Consider the following 16,758-nt stretch of genomic DNA (forward strand, 5'->3'; position numbering starts at 1 on the left):
GCAGTGTAGAAATCCCAGGATGCCTATGCTAACCTAAACAGGATACAAATGAACCAAAATTCCTTCCTATATGCACTGACATCTCCAAAACCAACCCACCCTGCAAAAGACAAAATCCTGACCTGAAAGTTCTCGAAGCCAAAGATATCCAGGATGCCCACAGACTTAAAGTTTTCCTTGCCTTTGATCTTCGTATTAATCTTGCTAATGAGCCATGAAAAACACTGGGAATAGAGCGCCATAGAGAGGGAGTCCCTGGAGTCAGCTGCCTGTAAATACAGAGAGAAAAAATGAGTCACAGGGAGAAGAGAAGGCATAAGAGGCACCACGAATCTCTATGGGACTTTAGGCTCCTCCACTCCTCTTCAGACGTCTCAGCCTCTGTACTGGTTGTGTACGGTGCAGTAATTATATGTACAGTTAACATTCAAGTTTGCAAATATCCCAGCCACACACAGATGTACCATGTATGACCTTTGGGTAACTGAACTTGAGAGGCTGAAGGAAGTAACAAAATCACTGACATCTTTTGGAACAAGTGCTGGGGCAGGGAAGGTGGCAAAATACCTCGTGACTAAGCCTGCAGCAGTCATTTGCATCACCTGAGCCAACATTTGCAGTGACAGGCAAGGTATTTCAGTTCACTACTCCTATTAGAGCTGTCAAATGGGTGTCCGCTCAATTTTTCAAAAACTGGTAGGGCAGGATTTAATAGAGTATTCTGTCACCTAGTTACCCTCAAAAATTCCCTCTCCAAAACTTTCCTGCAAACAGCATTATCTTACTGGAAGCCAGGCAGGCGGGCCAACAGCCAACACATGCCCCAGAAGAGCATGGGTTTATGGACCTTTCCAGAGCTGACCCAACATCCCATGCAGTGATCATAACTAAGTGTCATAGGTGGAAAAAATAACTTAAATTGTGATCACTATCAGGCAGTAGATAATTGGGTGTATGTAAGTGTGTGGATGAATGTCCAAAATAAAACTTTTGAAATCTCGAGCAAAAGCCTGCTACCTGATAGCTGTAATAGGAATGGGCTGGCTGTAAATTTTGATAACGCTTGGGCTAAACAAAAGTGGCATGCCCCAAATCCTCCAATTAATAAAGAGACATGAGACGGAACCACAAATTAAGAAGCTGATCGCACACTGTCCTTCTGCACATACACTATTTAGACAAGGAAACGAGGGCTTAGGGTTCTGGAAAGAAGAGAAGGCCAAAAATAAGGGCTCCCAAAAAGAAGACATGATCCCAGAGAGGAGAAAAAGGGGCCAGGAAAGAAGATAGCAAAGATCTTGACTGGAAGAAAGATGCTGGAAGTGGGGAAAGATCCTGGAGATCAGAGACATGTGGAGACAAATGTCAGGGTATGCCCAAGGACCTTGGCTGGTAGCTCCTGAGACTGGTAACTGCAAGGAGCTACACAACATGAACCAACGCAAACTTTCTGCCCAACTCTCCTGGACAAGCAGCAATCTCCCGACTGGGAAAAGAAATTGACATCTAATGAACATAATGCTGATGGCTAAGTGAGAAAATATGTGAAATAATCAGGTAGGGTAAAAGCTATAATCTTGTCATTTCATAAATAAACCTCAGTATCTAGATCAATTACAGGTTGTTTACTCTGTCTTGCCTGTGACACCAGGGTAATTCATTCAGTAGGGCTAGCAATGACAGAGATCTTCTAAATGCACTTTCATCCTCTTCAGTTTTGCAAGCCTGAATAACGTGACCTCTCCTGTTCTGCTTTGCTAATGGCACAGGCCAACTGCCTCTGAATCCTCCCAGCCCCTCTCAGCAAGCTCCTGAGGCTCAGCCTGCAAGATCCTCCTTTTCACCCAATCTCACTGTTTTTCTCTTCCCTTCTGTTCCTGGGTAGTATCTCCTCTCCAGCATCCCAAGGCCGAGGACACACAACAACCTCCCTTCTCCACAGAAGAGAACATTTCAAAGCATGGGCACGCACGCCTTTTCTGGGTATTTCTTCTGACCATCAGATGGTCTGTCTTATTAGTTGGGACTGAGAATGCCCTCAAGGCCATATCTCTGTAGTGTCTCTGGCCACACAGTAAGTTGGACTCATTTTCCAGGAACAGGAATTCCCCATCCAGCTGTAAGCAAAGCCACTTTCCCCACAATATGGCTCGAATGACATCCTCAAAGGCTCCTTTCACACTCCCAGCTTTGCCCGCCTTCAGGCCAGTTCATCCATTCAGCCCACTGAAATGTCAAAGCTCAGATGGGTAACAAGCCCATTACACAATGAGAAATCCCTGGCAGCTCTATCAATGCATTCCCGCAACAACAAGCGGGAATAGGCGGGCACAGTACATGAGGGCTTAAGCAGGAACGGTCTTTACAGGCCCAGTGTTCAGTGCAACAGGCTCACCTAGTGAAGACAGCTAAGTAGTAGCATCCACTTGCTATAACGATTTTCTTGCAGCCTTCGTATTTCACTGGCCTGCAGGCAAAAGCGTGGGGTCCAACATGCACAAATGTCAGGAATAGCTACGCTATCAGGGAAAGCTCTGTTCGGGGAGACTTGTAAATCCTGCAACTGCGCACTGTTGCTCTGGACTGCATGGAGTGTCTCTGGCATTATTTGTTATCCATCCTTGTGCGCTGATATAGAAAGATGTGGCTTATTTAGGACAGACAGCTGAGAAGAGAAACTGTGGTACTGGATACTGAGGATATCTACCACAGACTATAGGCTGAAAAATAATTTTCACAAAATTACATTGCAAAGAAATGTCACAGACTATGAAAAAAAGATACCATTTCTTAAAGGCAAAGGTTAGTTTGTGATATATTAGCAGGCGTGTTCGCAGCAAGAAAAGAAGCGACTACTCTGCTGTAATGAGCGCTGCTGAGACTTCAGCTTGAATACGGTGTCCAGTTATAGGCACTCCACTTCTTGAAAGATGTGGGAAAACAGAGACAGAAGAAGAGATTTAGAAAATTACTTACAAGGAAACATTGAAGGAACTGAATTGTTTAGCTTAGAAAAGAGAACACCACGTGAAAAACTTCACAGAACCGGAAGCTTATAAGGTGGACAGCTGGGATGCCAAAGGTAATTAAATATGAGGAAAATCTTTTCAGCTCCAGACTCCACTGCAGCTAGGGCAGGATACCTAAAGAGGTTGTGAAATTCCTTCCATGGAAGGGAAATCTGAAGAAAAGTTAGACAGACATCTGTCAGAGAGAGCCCAGTAACTCTGGTTTCTCTGCCAATGTAGGGGTTGGATTGATAACCCTCTGCAGTCCATGCCAGTACAAGATTTCCATTACAGATGTTCATTTGGCTATAACATGATGCTTCTTCCATCCTAGTAATATTATTCCTTGTTTCCCAGTGTCTTGCATTTTATTAATGACAGAAGATTGTCTAGACTTATCTGTGCATGGACCTAAAACACCAAGAGTGCCCTCAAGTGATCGGCAACACCACAAGTTAAGGTTAGTAGGCACAACACTGTAAGGAACCACAGAGAAATGTAATAGATAAGCAGGACTGGCTCCAGCATGCAGTGTAAGTTCAGAAGATGAGAACTACATATCAGTTTATTTGGTCCTTCTTTACGGTTGTGTGTGGATACACAAAGAAGCTACTGCGGGGTAAGAACCCCACATCTGCCAGATGTTTCGTGGTTACTGTGCGCAAGCTTTTATCTTCTAGTAAATGCAGTGTAACCTGGGAGTTCTGCAAGGTAAAAGCATGCACGCATGCAATTACCACAAAGCATTTGATGTACCTTCTGCACAACGGAAGCATGACCAATTCCTGGTGAGTGAAGCTGACTTAAAACCAGTATTGTGCATTGCCATTTGCAAGTGAACTCCCCTGTAAAGCCTAAAAAGCAGAGTCAACATTGGGACCTGAACTACCAATAAGGGCAAAATACTTGAGGACACAGGTGAGCACCTAGGGCGTGTTAAGAGGAAAGACTAAACTTGAACGGATGATACAAGAGGGAGACAGAGGGCCTGGAAATGCAGAAGTGGCAGAAGCAGTAGCATACATTAGGACACTTACCTGCTCCACAGTGAGGGGGGAGCTGATCTCTTCCCCGCGCAGAATCATGGACCTCTGCGTCAGTACTTCAGAAAGCTGAAAGGCGTCTAAACCCAGGAGGTCACTGGCAATGTTCAGCACTAATAACAAAGGAGGACACACTTTTTACTCCTGCATGGATCCCCATCACTCATGGGAGATCCATATTCTGCAGCTCAGTGAGGAAATCCCAGGGACTCCTACAAGGCACGTGACTAAACCTCAGCACAAAACACACTCCCCTTTACTTAATTCTCTTTGGCATACTCAAAGCTGTAAGCTCACATATCCAGTCTGAGGCAGGGTCAGCACCCATTATGGGCCACTCACGTAAGTCAGCCTTTCTGCTGACAACAGGAAGAGCAAAGCACTGCGTAAAGCTCAGCACCAGCAAAATATTTATTAAATGAGAAGATATGTTTTCCGAAAGGCACAATAGTGCAGTCTGAGCGTGGGATTGCTAAACTTGGATGTCAAAAAGAGAAGCAATTAACTTAAGACTTGAAGCACTTGTAATATGTATTTATTGCTTCTGTCTGTTTAGGGATTCACTTTACCAGACCAGCTCAGACTGGATAACTGTAACAGAGTGCACCCTAGTAGATGCTTCAAAGGAAGATGTGGGAAAGTCTGTTAACAGACTACTTTTATCTCAAACTCCCCCCTGTTCCTATTTCTTCCTGCTCTTTCAATGCAAAAGAGAAACTGTGAGTCTGTGGACACAGTCTGAAAGTATCCAGGAGAACAAATGGATCACAGGGCCACAGCCAAACTAAATCATACCAATGCTCTGGAGCCATGCATCCTGTGGCAGTGCTTTTGCAGGGTTAAACTGCAGGGAACCTGCTGGCAAACACACTGCAGACCAGCACAGCAGAGGGGGAAACGACAATGGACTGAGCTTTACTGGGGGCCTTATGGGGCTTTGCATGGTCTACCAAGTTGCTAGGGTCCCACTTACCCGCTTTTGTTGTCACCTGGGCCCCGCCAGCTGTCATGAATTCAACGTTTCCCAAATGAAGTGTGCCAGAAAGAAGTTTGAAGATGTCTCTGATTTCTTCAGTGCTGAAGTCCACCACCTTCATGGCAGTCTATGCAAAATGTTGGCTAACGTTGGTACATACAGCCACAGTACAATGCAACCACCACACTCATGCCCAGCCCATGTAAGATGTAAAACTCAGAATTATTGTCATTGTGAATCAAAGTGAAACAGGATGGCACACTCCCTCTCTCAGCTATACATCTGTCAATGATCTTCACTGTCTCCCATTCTCTCCTTCATTTATCCTATCCCCATCTAAGGCAGGTGGGCATCTGCCTGATCCTCAAGTTGGACTTTGCTGCTATCATTGCCTGTCTGTCACAGGAAGAATATGTTTGTCTGTGCCTGTGTGAGGAAATCCTTCCCTGAACACTGGCAATACAGGTTACAGATGTCACTGGACTGCTTCCACATTCTGCCTTATTGTCTTCCCTGAAGGACAGATTCATATAATATACCTAATTTAGTCTGATCCATGTAACCCCTTTAATTTACTTTATCTTAGAATAGTAGATTTATGCAGCAAGATTTAAGACTAGGCTTTCATTAACTGCTAGAAGGTTGGAAACAGGTTACCAGACAATGAAGAAGTATGGCACATTCCTTCTAAGTGCATGCATATGAGGCAGGGCTCTTGGGGCATAAGTTGACTTTGAGAGGTAGGACCTAGTTTTCAGGCATTCACCCTGTAAGTGGGGTACTCCAGGGTTCTAGTTCTCTTCTTTCCTCCAGGCATCTCCTCAGCTGAAGTATAAATGCCATGTCGCCACTGCAACCTCTGTTGTACAGGAGACACTTCCTTCCCTTGAATCACACCTAAGCGGGAGCTACTGAAATCCTAAACTGACTCCTCTCACCTTGCCTATCTGGTTTCACCTACATTATTAAAGCCCTCAGGCATATAACCACTTCTCAAACAAAACATGAATTGCATATTCATCCTGCTAAACCCATAACCTCTGGTGAAGTTACAGATATCTATTGATATCTGTGTGGTATTTCAGAACATGCCATTTGCACAGGTGATACAACTTTACCAGAACACTTTTGGAGAACACTACCTTCAGACCAAACTGTTCCCCTTCTAATGGTCCATGTGAGGTTTCCTGCATCAGGCCACTTAGAGGGCTCCCAGGAACTATTATGAGGTGGGGGGTGGGGTTCATGCCCCCCAAAGTCTCTATCATTCTAAATTATTATTCATCCTTGACTGTTTCCCAAATTCCCCCATTTTTGTACACTAAAAACACTTTTTGAGCCTTGTTTTTACCATAAACAGGTACAGCTGAACTTCAGACTTGTTGAATATCAAATTCTGGCTTAGGGCAAATAAATTCTGCCTGTGAGATCTAGACCCTGCAGCATGTTTAGTCCATGAGCTTGTGTCCAGAAGTTCAGCAGGAGTTAGGACAGGACTCACCATGACCTTACTGAACATCTCTACGTCATTCAGGTTCTCATCAGTCACACAACCAGACTGGTTCAAGTAGCGGTAAGTCTCTGGATCAGAGAGGGAGAGACTCTCTGCAACAGAGGAAAAAGAGACAGGGAAGAGAAAGACAACAATTTCTTTAGCAATGAGCCTTTTCGTTCTATGATCTTGGTCCCCCAAAACAGTGTGTGTGTTTACCATACGGACAGTTCATCCAAACAGATTCCATATCCCTCAAAAGCCACACCTAGCCAGTGAATGCACTGGGGAAGGGGAAGAGGAGGGTATGCGGTAGCAAAGCTTGCAGACAGTATGCAAAATGATTTCGAACAGTCAAATCCCAAGCTGCAGAGTCACAGAAGAATATTTCAATAGTGAATGGACTCAGAAAAAAAAAAATATTATGAAATTCAATCTCATAAAGTGTACAGAAAAATATTAACTATACACATACAGTAATGACCTCTAAATTAGGTATCACTACTTGAGACAGAGTTCAGAGAGTCACAGTAATATTTCTGAAGACATTATCTATCTCAGTGTTGAGCAGCAGTCAAAAAATGAACACAGTTCAGTTCCTTCAGTTTTAGAAGGAACACAGAACTCAACATAAAACCAGAATTAGGTCTCTGTACATATCTGTAGCATGACCACATCTTAAATACTATCTGCAGGTTTGATCCCCCATTTCAAAATGGATAGAGGAGAACTAAAAGATCTCTGGAGAAGGGAGACAAGGATGATCAAGAGACAGAAACGCATTACAGAAGTGAAGCAGCCCGGGACACCAGCTTGGAAAGGGAGATTGGGAAGAATAGCAGAGATCAGCTGAAGAAAAATAATCTGGTTTGTATGCTTTCCCTAAGTACTTGCTGATAAACATGGTCCCCACTATTCTCCTTTGCTTTAGATGGATCTCTGAATTGACCTACATGACCATTCCTGCTTGAACTCCCCAGAACTGAAGCCCTACTCCCTTCCACTCTCTGTCGGGCCCAATTCTTCCATCCGATTATTCTAACACACACAGAACAAAGGCATAAAGAAATTCCCCAGTCCCTCAAAACCAGAGTGCAACTGTAACGTGTTCCTGCCTGCCTATCTGACCTCTTCAGCAAGACAGACCATCAGTGCTGAGCAGTGCCCAGAGCAGGTGCACACAAATGTTGTTAAGGGGGTGCTGCACTACAAGGAGGATTCTTCCACAGCCTGCAGCTGCCACTTTCTCTGCATGCCCTCTTCCAGATCCACCTCTCCCTTCCCCATGTACAAAGCTATAAACCCTTTGTTCCAATACTAGACGTGTTTTCACACTAGTCCTGCCACTACATCGCTGGTCTTTCTAATTCTTATCTTTCCTATTACCTATATTGAAGGTTTGTTGTAAAATATGGCTGTCAGCCCAACCTTTGAACTCCTTGAACAGCACCCATCAGCATCTGAATCAAGACTCTTTACCCTTCCTTTGCCTCTAGCCAGTTTCATTACCTCATTTCATTGCACAGACTTTCCCCTCCAGCTCAGAATGCCTGAAGTGTCTTTTCTCATATAGCATTTCTGTCATCCTCAGCCTCTTTCTCTCAACTCCCCTTTCTGTTACCCATGAAATCACCATATGGCCTTCAAGAAAAAATTATATATGAAGTACCTGAAATATCCGTGCTCTAACTGACTTACTTACACCTGCTTCACATGCTGGACTGGAAAGAGGACAGCACCATATCCCAGAAAATGAAATTACCTTTCTGCTCCCCACTCACACCAGCCAGCAGAGCATAAAAGATGTGGTAATTCCTCTCTCCGGGGTTCTGGTGTACCACTCTGTTCTGAAACAAAGAATACAGGAGTAGCCAGTAGAAGGAGATTGCACTTGTGGTTGCAAAGGCAAAGAGAGGACCAGGATACAGGTAAATCTCCAGGACCAATGCAGAAGAGGGGCTTCTTCCAGTTTAGTGATGGTGTTGTCTAAGTAAGCTTTACATCAAGATCTTGTCACGTATGGCTGTGCAACTGAGCACAGACTTCTCTGAACTCACTTAAAGAGTGTGCGCATGGACAAACTGAACCTTGTCAGTTCTGACCCTGCTCCTCAGTGAGTTCCTGAGTCCAAAGCAAACTACATCAGAGCAGAGATGTCTGCATGTGGAGGTGTACCCCCATATTCCTCTCTATGGAACTGAGTTTCCAGGTACTTGTTCTCTCTCCCTTTCCCCTTGGTAAACAGCTTTTTCTTGGAGTCTCTCCGTAATGCACAGGGTTTATCAAAGACAGGAGGAACAGGCTCCGACAGATATAAAACAAACATTGTTCCTCCACCATCCTCTTCCTCAGTTGAGACAATTGCCATAGTAACACCTAAAGAGCTAATGTCTATGTGCTGTGATAGAGGCAGCATCATCCAGGAGCAGATCTGGCACTATCACACCATACTATGAGGAGAGGGCTCATCCAGCAGTCAGTAGAGGTGATACCTACCTTTTCCAGTAAATCTGAACAGCATGTTAAGGAGAAAACTTTCAAATGACATATGCACAGATCTCCTGACGACTGGCAAAGAATCTTCTAGACACATTGGGATGAACCCTGTAACAAGCAACAAATCATTAAATAACTGACACTTTGGAAAGTGGACAAAGAGCGGTTCCAAACATCATCTTGAATCTTCCTCTCTACTCCTTGTCCAAGGAGGTATTATGTGCCAAAGAGATATTTAAAAGGGCAGGATCAGATAGAGCATTGGACCTGCACAATGGTGAGGTAACCTAACAAAGGATGAGCTGCATTAGGGACACCTAGAAAGATTAGAGGCCACTCTCATCTGAAAGTCTGTATTGCACACAGCACGTCTTGCATCAGTTCTCATTGCTTCTGCAAGAGACTGCTATCTTTAATCTACTGACAGCACAAAGAGCAGAGACTAAACAATCCAAGCCTGTTATTTACAACAGTAGTAAATTCATCTGGCTGCTACTCCAGTGGAAATTGGTGTGGTCTGCAGTCATCAGCAGCTTTGAACATCAACATCAAGAAATGTAGCCAGGGCAGCCTTAGCTGCCTCATGTAGACAAAAGATATGTCAAAGCCTTTGGGAGAGGGGTACATGGGCATACAGGGAAGAAAGCAGTCATGGCACAACATAATTCAACTATATCTAGCCTTCCCTGTCCTTGTCACTGGAACAGGCTCCCCGGGGAAGTGGTCAAGGCACCAAGCTTGTCAGAGTTCAAGAAGTGTCTGGACAACACTCTTAGTCATATGGTTTAGTTTTAGGTAGTCCTGTGAGGAGCAGGGAGTTGGAGTCGATGATACTTACGGGTCTCTTCCAACTTGAGATATTCTATGATTCTATGATTAGGGTTCCAAGGTCCACTGGAGATAGGCAGCCCAAAAAAGGGAGTCATAATTGGCCCTCTAAATTCCTGTTCTCCTCTGCATCCAAATATTGTGCAGAATATATTGATTCTTAGCTTGGTCTCACTTTTCTAAATCATTAATTCATTGGCAGAGCTAACATAAGGGAACAATCTTCTGGTAAAAAAACAGGATGCAGTCAACATGAGGGATCTTCCTAGGTAGCAAATTCTAGAGATTTAAGTACAAAATGTTGTGACTGCCAAAGTGAAAAGTCAGACTATGTCCCTACCTAATGTAGTACCTAGACAAAAGGTTTTCAGAGCTAGGTGGTGCAGGCCCACAAAACAAACACTTCTTCCCTCTTCAAGTTGCAAATTTGGCCGCAGTTATAAACTGGCTTTGAGCAACTGTGATGAGGGATTTCCTGACCCACTCTGAGCTCTTCCTCATCTTCACTGGCTCCATTCCATTCCTGGTCCACTGAAGAAAAGGATACAATCAGTTACTCGGCCTCCCTGGATGTGTCCATGTTGAGAGAAGTGCAGCTGGATGAACTTGCCAAAGCGGCTGGAGTTGTTGTTATAAACTGTCTTGGCATTTCCAAAAGCCTCCAGAATGGGGCTGCAGAAACAACGCAATGAAGATATGATTGGTGATGGGATACTATTAAAACAAAGCATGTACCCAACCTTTTGCCACTTGTACAGCATGCACTGACATGTGAGATTAATTTGTTACAGCACCAGACTGGACAAGCAGGAGGAGCTCAAGGGCAAGGAAGGATGGCAAGAGCAATTTAACATGCTGCTAGATAAATTTTAAACCTTTGGGATTGGAGTTAATTAAATCAGCCCCCAATCAGTATGGGCAACTGGTGTTCACACTGTCAAGGGCGTTCCCCACCAATGTGGCTTCAGGAAATGAAAGGTGGCAAGACCCAGCCAGGTTTTGTGCTTAACACAGCAGCATCCCATGAAACGGGCTTGTATTTTTTTCAGGATTTTCAGAAGCATCGGATGTAAGGGCAAACACCCTGTAGCTTTAAACCACATACTTTGTTTCTGTTTCTACCTTTGAAAGAGAAGACGGTATAAGCCACCTCTTAAAATTACAGGCAAACATTTTCAAACTAAGAAACAAACATAGTACTAAACTGATTTGTTTGGTGCTGAAATTTGATACTGGAACACAGAAGCCCTTGTTACTTAAATCTTGCTTAGGCTGATACAACCCACATGGTTTCCAAGTAGAGGGACTGTATACACACTATAGATTTGAAAACTTCATTCTGAAAGTACCACATCATCCCCTTCAGGAAAAAAAATTTTGCAAAAAAAATCTATCACCAAACTGCAGATGGGTGATGAATTGAAGACTTTTGTCTCCTGGTCACCTTCCTGTCTTCAGGAGGCTCATTCAACATGGAAAATGGTGAGTTAAAATGCAGCTTGGTTCTTGCTCCACAGAACAGTACAAGGGAAAAGCCTAAACCATTCAAACTGATACGATGGATCCAGGATTAAAATATTCATTTTTGCAATGTAGCCAATTCTAAAATAATCTGAAGGCCCAACAAGCAAGGAGTCATGGAGTTGCTACAAGAACAGCCTGTATGTGGTCATGTTTAATTTTAAAACATACATAGATTTTAACAAAAATTATTGCCGTTACTACCCTGAAAAATACTGGCTTTTTAAACATTTCCATCGATCTACTGTGCGGTTCCACTGGAGGCAGGGGCAGATACAGGATTATTCACAAGTTAATAATTATTAACATGACAAATAATTACAACTACAGATACCGCTGGAGTTTGCTGAAAGCTTGAGGCCTTGCAAGTGAGGGCTGCGGTTGTGGGAAGGGCCCAACAACCTTCAGGAAACTTCAGGCAGTATTTTCCTAATTTATCTCTTGAAAATATCACTTTAAAGAAAGAACAGCATAGAAATGAAATTGCTCTGTTATAATATGTTACAACCATCGAAATCCCAGTCATAGAAATCGGTGTGCACAGATCAGGAAGAAAGTTCCTTGCCGTGGAGAATTTGAATTCCAAGACCCAGACCTCTGAAACAAGTATGTAAATAAGGACATTGCACAGGAATGTCCCACTGAGCACACCAACGCCATGAATCAACAAAAATTAATGGGGACAACCAGAAAAAGGGAGAACAAGGTTATGTTATATGACCACCGCAGTTGCAGTGAGAGTGCAGTAACCAGCCAGCCAATCTTTATGGCTCTAAATCATGTTAAATTAGATAAGCAAAGCACAAGGAAGTATCTTTATAGTTTAGTTTGGCAACGGGCTCACGCACATGATTGCGGAAGTCTTTCAGGGATGGGGGAGGAAATAGGCACGTGGGTGTCTGAGGCTGGCGGCAGCTGCAAGGCAGAGCAGAGCGGTGGGTGAGCTGGTACAGCCAGCAACGAGGGCGGGTGCCCGCGCCAACCAAACTGCCCGCGCCAGCAGGCACATCCCAACGCGGCATCTGATGCAGCAGCGAACTGCACGAGGCACAGTGGCCCGTCAGGAGGGTGACGCTGGCTGCTCGGCTGGATGCAGGCAGGGTGTGTTGCAGGACTCGAAATGATAGGAAGCAGTTTCAGCAGGGCAGCAGGAAGCGAAGCCTGGATTTTAGAAATACTGCAACTTATGCAGGTCCAGGACTCAGAGGCATAGCCGAAGACAAAAAAGCAGATTCGAAGATTACAGGGATGAGTAACAGGAAAGGTGGCTATGCTGTCAGCAGTGTCACCCAACATGGAGAAGGGAGCTTCAGAGTGAAACAAGCAAGAAAATAAGCTGAGAGGAAAGTCAGCAGAATTTTTAATGGACTGATGGATATTTTCAAGAAGGAAAACAGACCAAATCAACAGTGCCAAGGAAGTTTTCAGAGCCTGATTTCTGAGAAATACACCAAGCAGGAATGTTACAACACACAAGCAAATGATAGAAAGCTGACATAACACTTTGTTTATAAAGCTGTCTGAAATGGAGAGAGAATCCAGCATTGTTCCTGGGTATGCACTGGGGCGCAAGGATGAAAATCTGCCATAAGCTAACCGAAGGAGGGCCACTGGCAGAGCAAGTGAAGATGAACTGCAAACATATGAGGTAGACTTGTTAGGAGTGGTAGCAGCTTCTGACTCTGGGCCAGGTCTTCAGCTTCTCTTCTTCAGGGAAAAGGTGACAAATCAAACTCTCCTGCACTTGCATTGCAATAGCTCACGTAGCACTAGAAATGTACATGAAACGAGTTGCAAGCTCTTACTCCACCTCACAGCTGTGGGATCTTGCAGACTCAGGAATCACCTACCTACCATCGTAAGGTTTCTGGATCACAGTCAAGTTACCACTTAACTGCTAAGTGGGCTTGAGCCTTCTAAGCCGCTTGCCTTAGAGCAGATTTTGCAGATCTTGAGTCATGACTGTATCGCGCTTAAGAGCTTCTTCCAATTTGCCAACATCCCTGGTAAAATCTGCACATCTCCAAAGGATAAATCATCCAACAACGGTCTCTTGAGCACCAAGTCCAAAGGCAGCAATGCTTCTGCTCAGTGCTGCTCTGCTTATAAGGATCCTAAAAACCGCAGTGCTCTTGCAGCTGCCACGTTAGACACCGCATGTCTGCTTAGGCTATTTTCACCACAGTTACTAGTAACTATTTTGCGTCACCGTCTTCCAGGAAACATTCCTTCTCTCTGCTCTCTGGGCCCTGAAATGCGCCACTTGCGTGAGAGTCACTTTTACACAGATGGTTCAAAGGATTCCAGCCTATTACACAACTAGATCCTGTTGCAGACATCTGATTTACTCCTCTGGAGGTTTCTGCAACTATCACAGGCTCAAACTGGGACCAACCTGCAGCCTCGCCCTTGACCAGTACTGACCTGCAAGACCCCCAGCAAGGTCCTCCAATCACTGGCAAGACAGTCTCGTGCTGGGGAATTTTTGTTTAATTTAATTTAATTTATTAAATAGCATTCAGGTGTTAAGAAAAAGGAGGACAATAAAACAGACACTTAAGTAAACTTCTTTCCTTCCTCTTCCCAAGGCTTACCTGAAAGTCAAACACCTATTGCCCTCCTTTTCTTAGCCTCAGCTTCCAATTTCACTGTAGGTCACAACCAGTCCCTCGCAACTCCCCCCACAAGGCAGCAGGCAGCACAGGAGGCTGGGGCGACACACATTGTTGCTCTTTGCTTCCTTGTTTTCTCTGCTGCTCTTTGCCTCTTACTGGTTTTCCTCAGCTGCACTTTGCTTCTTCAGGTTTTCCTGACACTTTTTTCCTTGGTGTCCCTGTTCCAGCGTGGGTCACCTGTGGGCCACGGTCCCTCAGGGGTGTCCCTGCCCTGGCACAGGTCACAGTCCCTCAGAAGTGTCAGGACCTCCTTTGGCATGAAGGGTCGCCCACAGACCGTGTGTCCATCCCTTCATGGCTGCCAGTTTCTTTCCCAAACACGTTTGGTCCGGGTGCGAGGTGGTTGCCTGCCTGCCTGATGGCTCGGCAAGGTTTTGGCGGGTGATGGTTATTCCCTGGTGCCAGCTCCAGCTGAGACCAGCTCTGACCAGCCCGGAGCCTCCTCCCACACAAGCCCTGCTGTAGCCCCCCAGCAAACCTTCTCGCTCGTGTCCCTTACAGCTCCCATGGAAGTTTCTCAATGAAATCACCTGTCTGGACAGCAGGAGAGCTGCAAGGACCTCTGAGAGCAAGACATACCGGTGGCCTGAAACAAATGGATGCCGGGGGAGAGAGCAGGGGCTAAAGGAGGAGACCAGGAGCCAGAGCGTGACAGAGACTCACTGCAAGCACAGCCACAACCGAGAGCTGTGGGAGACGGGGGTGACCTGGGACAGTCAGGAAGGGACGTTGCCCACGTCCCCTCCAGCCACTGCCATAAGAGATGTAGAGTTGGAAAGAGGGACAGCGCGGTGACGTGCAGGTGAGCTCAAGGGTGCAGCTGGGCGGGCACAGGGGATGACTTACTGAAGGAAGGAGAAATCCCAGCCTTGGCTAGAGCATTAATTCTCCGGCTGCCACGCACACCCTGCACTGCTATTGGAAAGAAGCCTAATTCATCCATGGGCAGCTGGGAGAGCAGCCAGCATGAGGCGTCCCGGTGAGACTGTGACCGCATTTCCCTGACGCGACACCGTTCAGCTGCATGATCCTCACTGCCCAGGTTTGGCTCCATCCGCAGCCCAGCTGCCCAGAAGGCAGTGCCCCTGCCAAAGGCAGGCTGCCCCAGCATGCCGGCGTCTGCAGGGATGGGGCCCCGCATGCTCGTGAGGGTGACCATACCTGCTTTCCAGGATGGCTTCTTCCACATGAGTGCTCTTCTCAGACGCAGGGGCCCCGAGGGAGGTCTGGCTCATGGCTGACAGAAATTTGAGCAGCAACTTGGTGCTCTCAGTCTTTCCAGCTCCACTTTCTCCGCTGTTAAGAAAAAACATGCATTTCATTCACAAATCCAGGACAGGCAGAGCTAATGACCATCCCACCCGCGGCAGAGAAGTGATCTCCAGGAATAAACACGTGGCATCTCCACTGTGGCAAGCAGGGATCAGGCAAAGGGTGGGGAGGATGGTGCGGATATTTAGGCAGATGTCATTGCAAATGGAGCAGCAGGAGCAAGGCATGTAATGCAGTCCGGGAGTAGCCGGTTCTCCCATTTCTAACCTTATCAGAACACACTGGCTGTCATGACGCTTCCACAAGCAGCAGTAGCACTCGTTAGCGGTGGCGAAGATATGGGGAGGCAGCTCACCCAGGCGGTGCTGTCTGTACAGGTCTATGGCATCCACACCGTACAGACCAGGGATGGGTTTGTAGGGATTTACTGATGCCAAGATGGAACCAATGTTTGTCTAGGGGGAGAAAACAAAACACAGCAAGGAAATAAAGCTCCTGAAAAAAAAAAAAAAAAATCACGACAAACCCAGACCCTGAAGTAATTCATGGTGAAGAGAGAAAGCCTAAATAAGGAAGTTGGGCTTCAGCAGAGCTCCCCAATTTGGCAAAGAATGTCAAACCCCAGGGCAGGGGCTTGCACGACTGGGTATGAATGAGGCAGTTTGAATTTCGCTGCTTTACAATAAAGTGTTCTTAGTCTGTTGTCTTTGCTAAATTAAGCTTACACAATTTAAAAACATGAAGCCATCTTCATACCCAGCTACCGCGCACTGTGCTTGAAGCTGAAAAGCAGAGCCAGGACTGAAGGAGTGTCAGGAGATACCTTCAATGCCCCTACCCACAGTCTTAAGTGGAGGGTGCTTGGCAGGGTTCAAGCACCTCCTGAACAAAGAGGTGGGATACAGAGACACACACACACACACATACGTGCGCGAAGAGCCATGAAAATGTATTATTTTTCTTCTGCTGAAAAGTGCAGTTTGGAGCAGCTTCAATCATTTGTTAAGCCAAATAAAAATTGACAGCTGAAGATGAAGTTCAGAATTTCAAGTCAAAACATTTCTATATTTTCTAAATGTTTTATTTTGAAATATTTATTTTGAAAAACTCACAGTTCAAGAAAAGAGTAAGATTTAAAATAAAATACCCAAAGCCCAATACTGAATTTCAAACGTATTCTTTTGTGAAGTCAGAAGGAAATTAATTTTGGGTTTTGGGGCATTTCTTTTTCAGTTCAGCCAACCAGCTCAAATCCAGTTAATCTCAGAGCTGCAGTTCAGAGCAATGGTGCCACCTCTTTCCTAACAATGGCTTTGTAATATGGTCAACATCCAGCTTAAATGCTGCTGCTGGTGTGGTGGCCTCCTTCACAGGGACATCCTGGGCTGCTCTACTCCAGAAATACCCTTTCTTAAATTGCTGCAGTAGGTGCCAAGCTTTGTGGCTA

General features: G+C 45.4%; 1 protein-coding gene across 2 annotated transcripts in view; it reads right to left on the reverse strand.

Annotated features, from left to right (window-relative positions):
• The window catches only part of LOC115342835 (unconventional myosin-X-like), a 98,135-nt gene that overhangs the window by 55,479 nt on the left and 25,898 nt on the right, over positions 1-16,758 (reverse strand). The window contains exons 4-12 of one of the 2 annotated variants that reach the window (XM_030017936.2): positions 15,579-15,766; positions 15,201-15,335; positions 10,391-10,515; positions 9,016-9,029; positions 8,282-8,366; positions 6,529-6,632; positions 5,025-5,154; positions 4,046-4,164; positions 123-269 (exon numbers count right to left, since the gene is read on the reverse strand). In XM_030017936.2, coding sequence (XP_029873796.1) covers positions 123-269; positions 4,046-4,164; positions 5,025-5,154; positions 6,529-6,632; positions 8,282-8,366; positions 9,016-9,029; positions 10,391-10,515; positions 15,201-15,335; positions 15,579-15,766 — 1,047 coding nt within the window. The remainder of the gene's footprint in view (positions 1-122; positions 270-4,045; positions 4,165-5,024; positions 5,155-6,528; positions 6,633-8,281; positions 8,367-9,015; positions 9,030-10,390; positions 10,516-15,200; positions 15,336-15,578; positions 15,767-16,758) is intronic. The other variant, XM_030017937.2, reaches the window with a different exon arrangement.

The sequence above is a fragment of the Aquila chrysaetos genome, chromosome 6 (assembly GCF_900496995.4).
Source record: "Aquila chrysaetos chrysaetos chromosome 6, bAquChr1.4, whole genome shotgun sequence".
Taxonomy (NCBI): Eukaryota; Metazoa; Chordata; class Aves; order Accipitriformes; family Accipitridae; genus Aquila; species Aquila chrysaetos.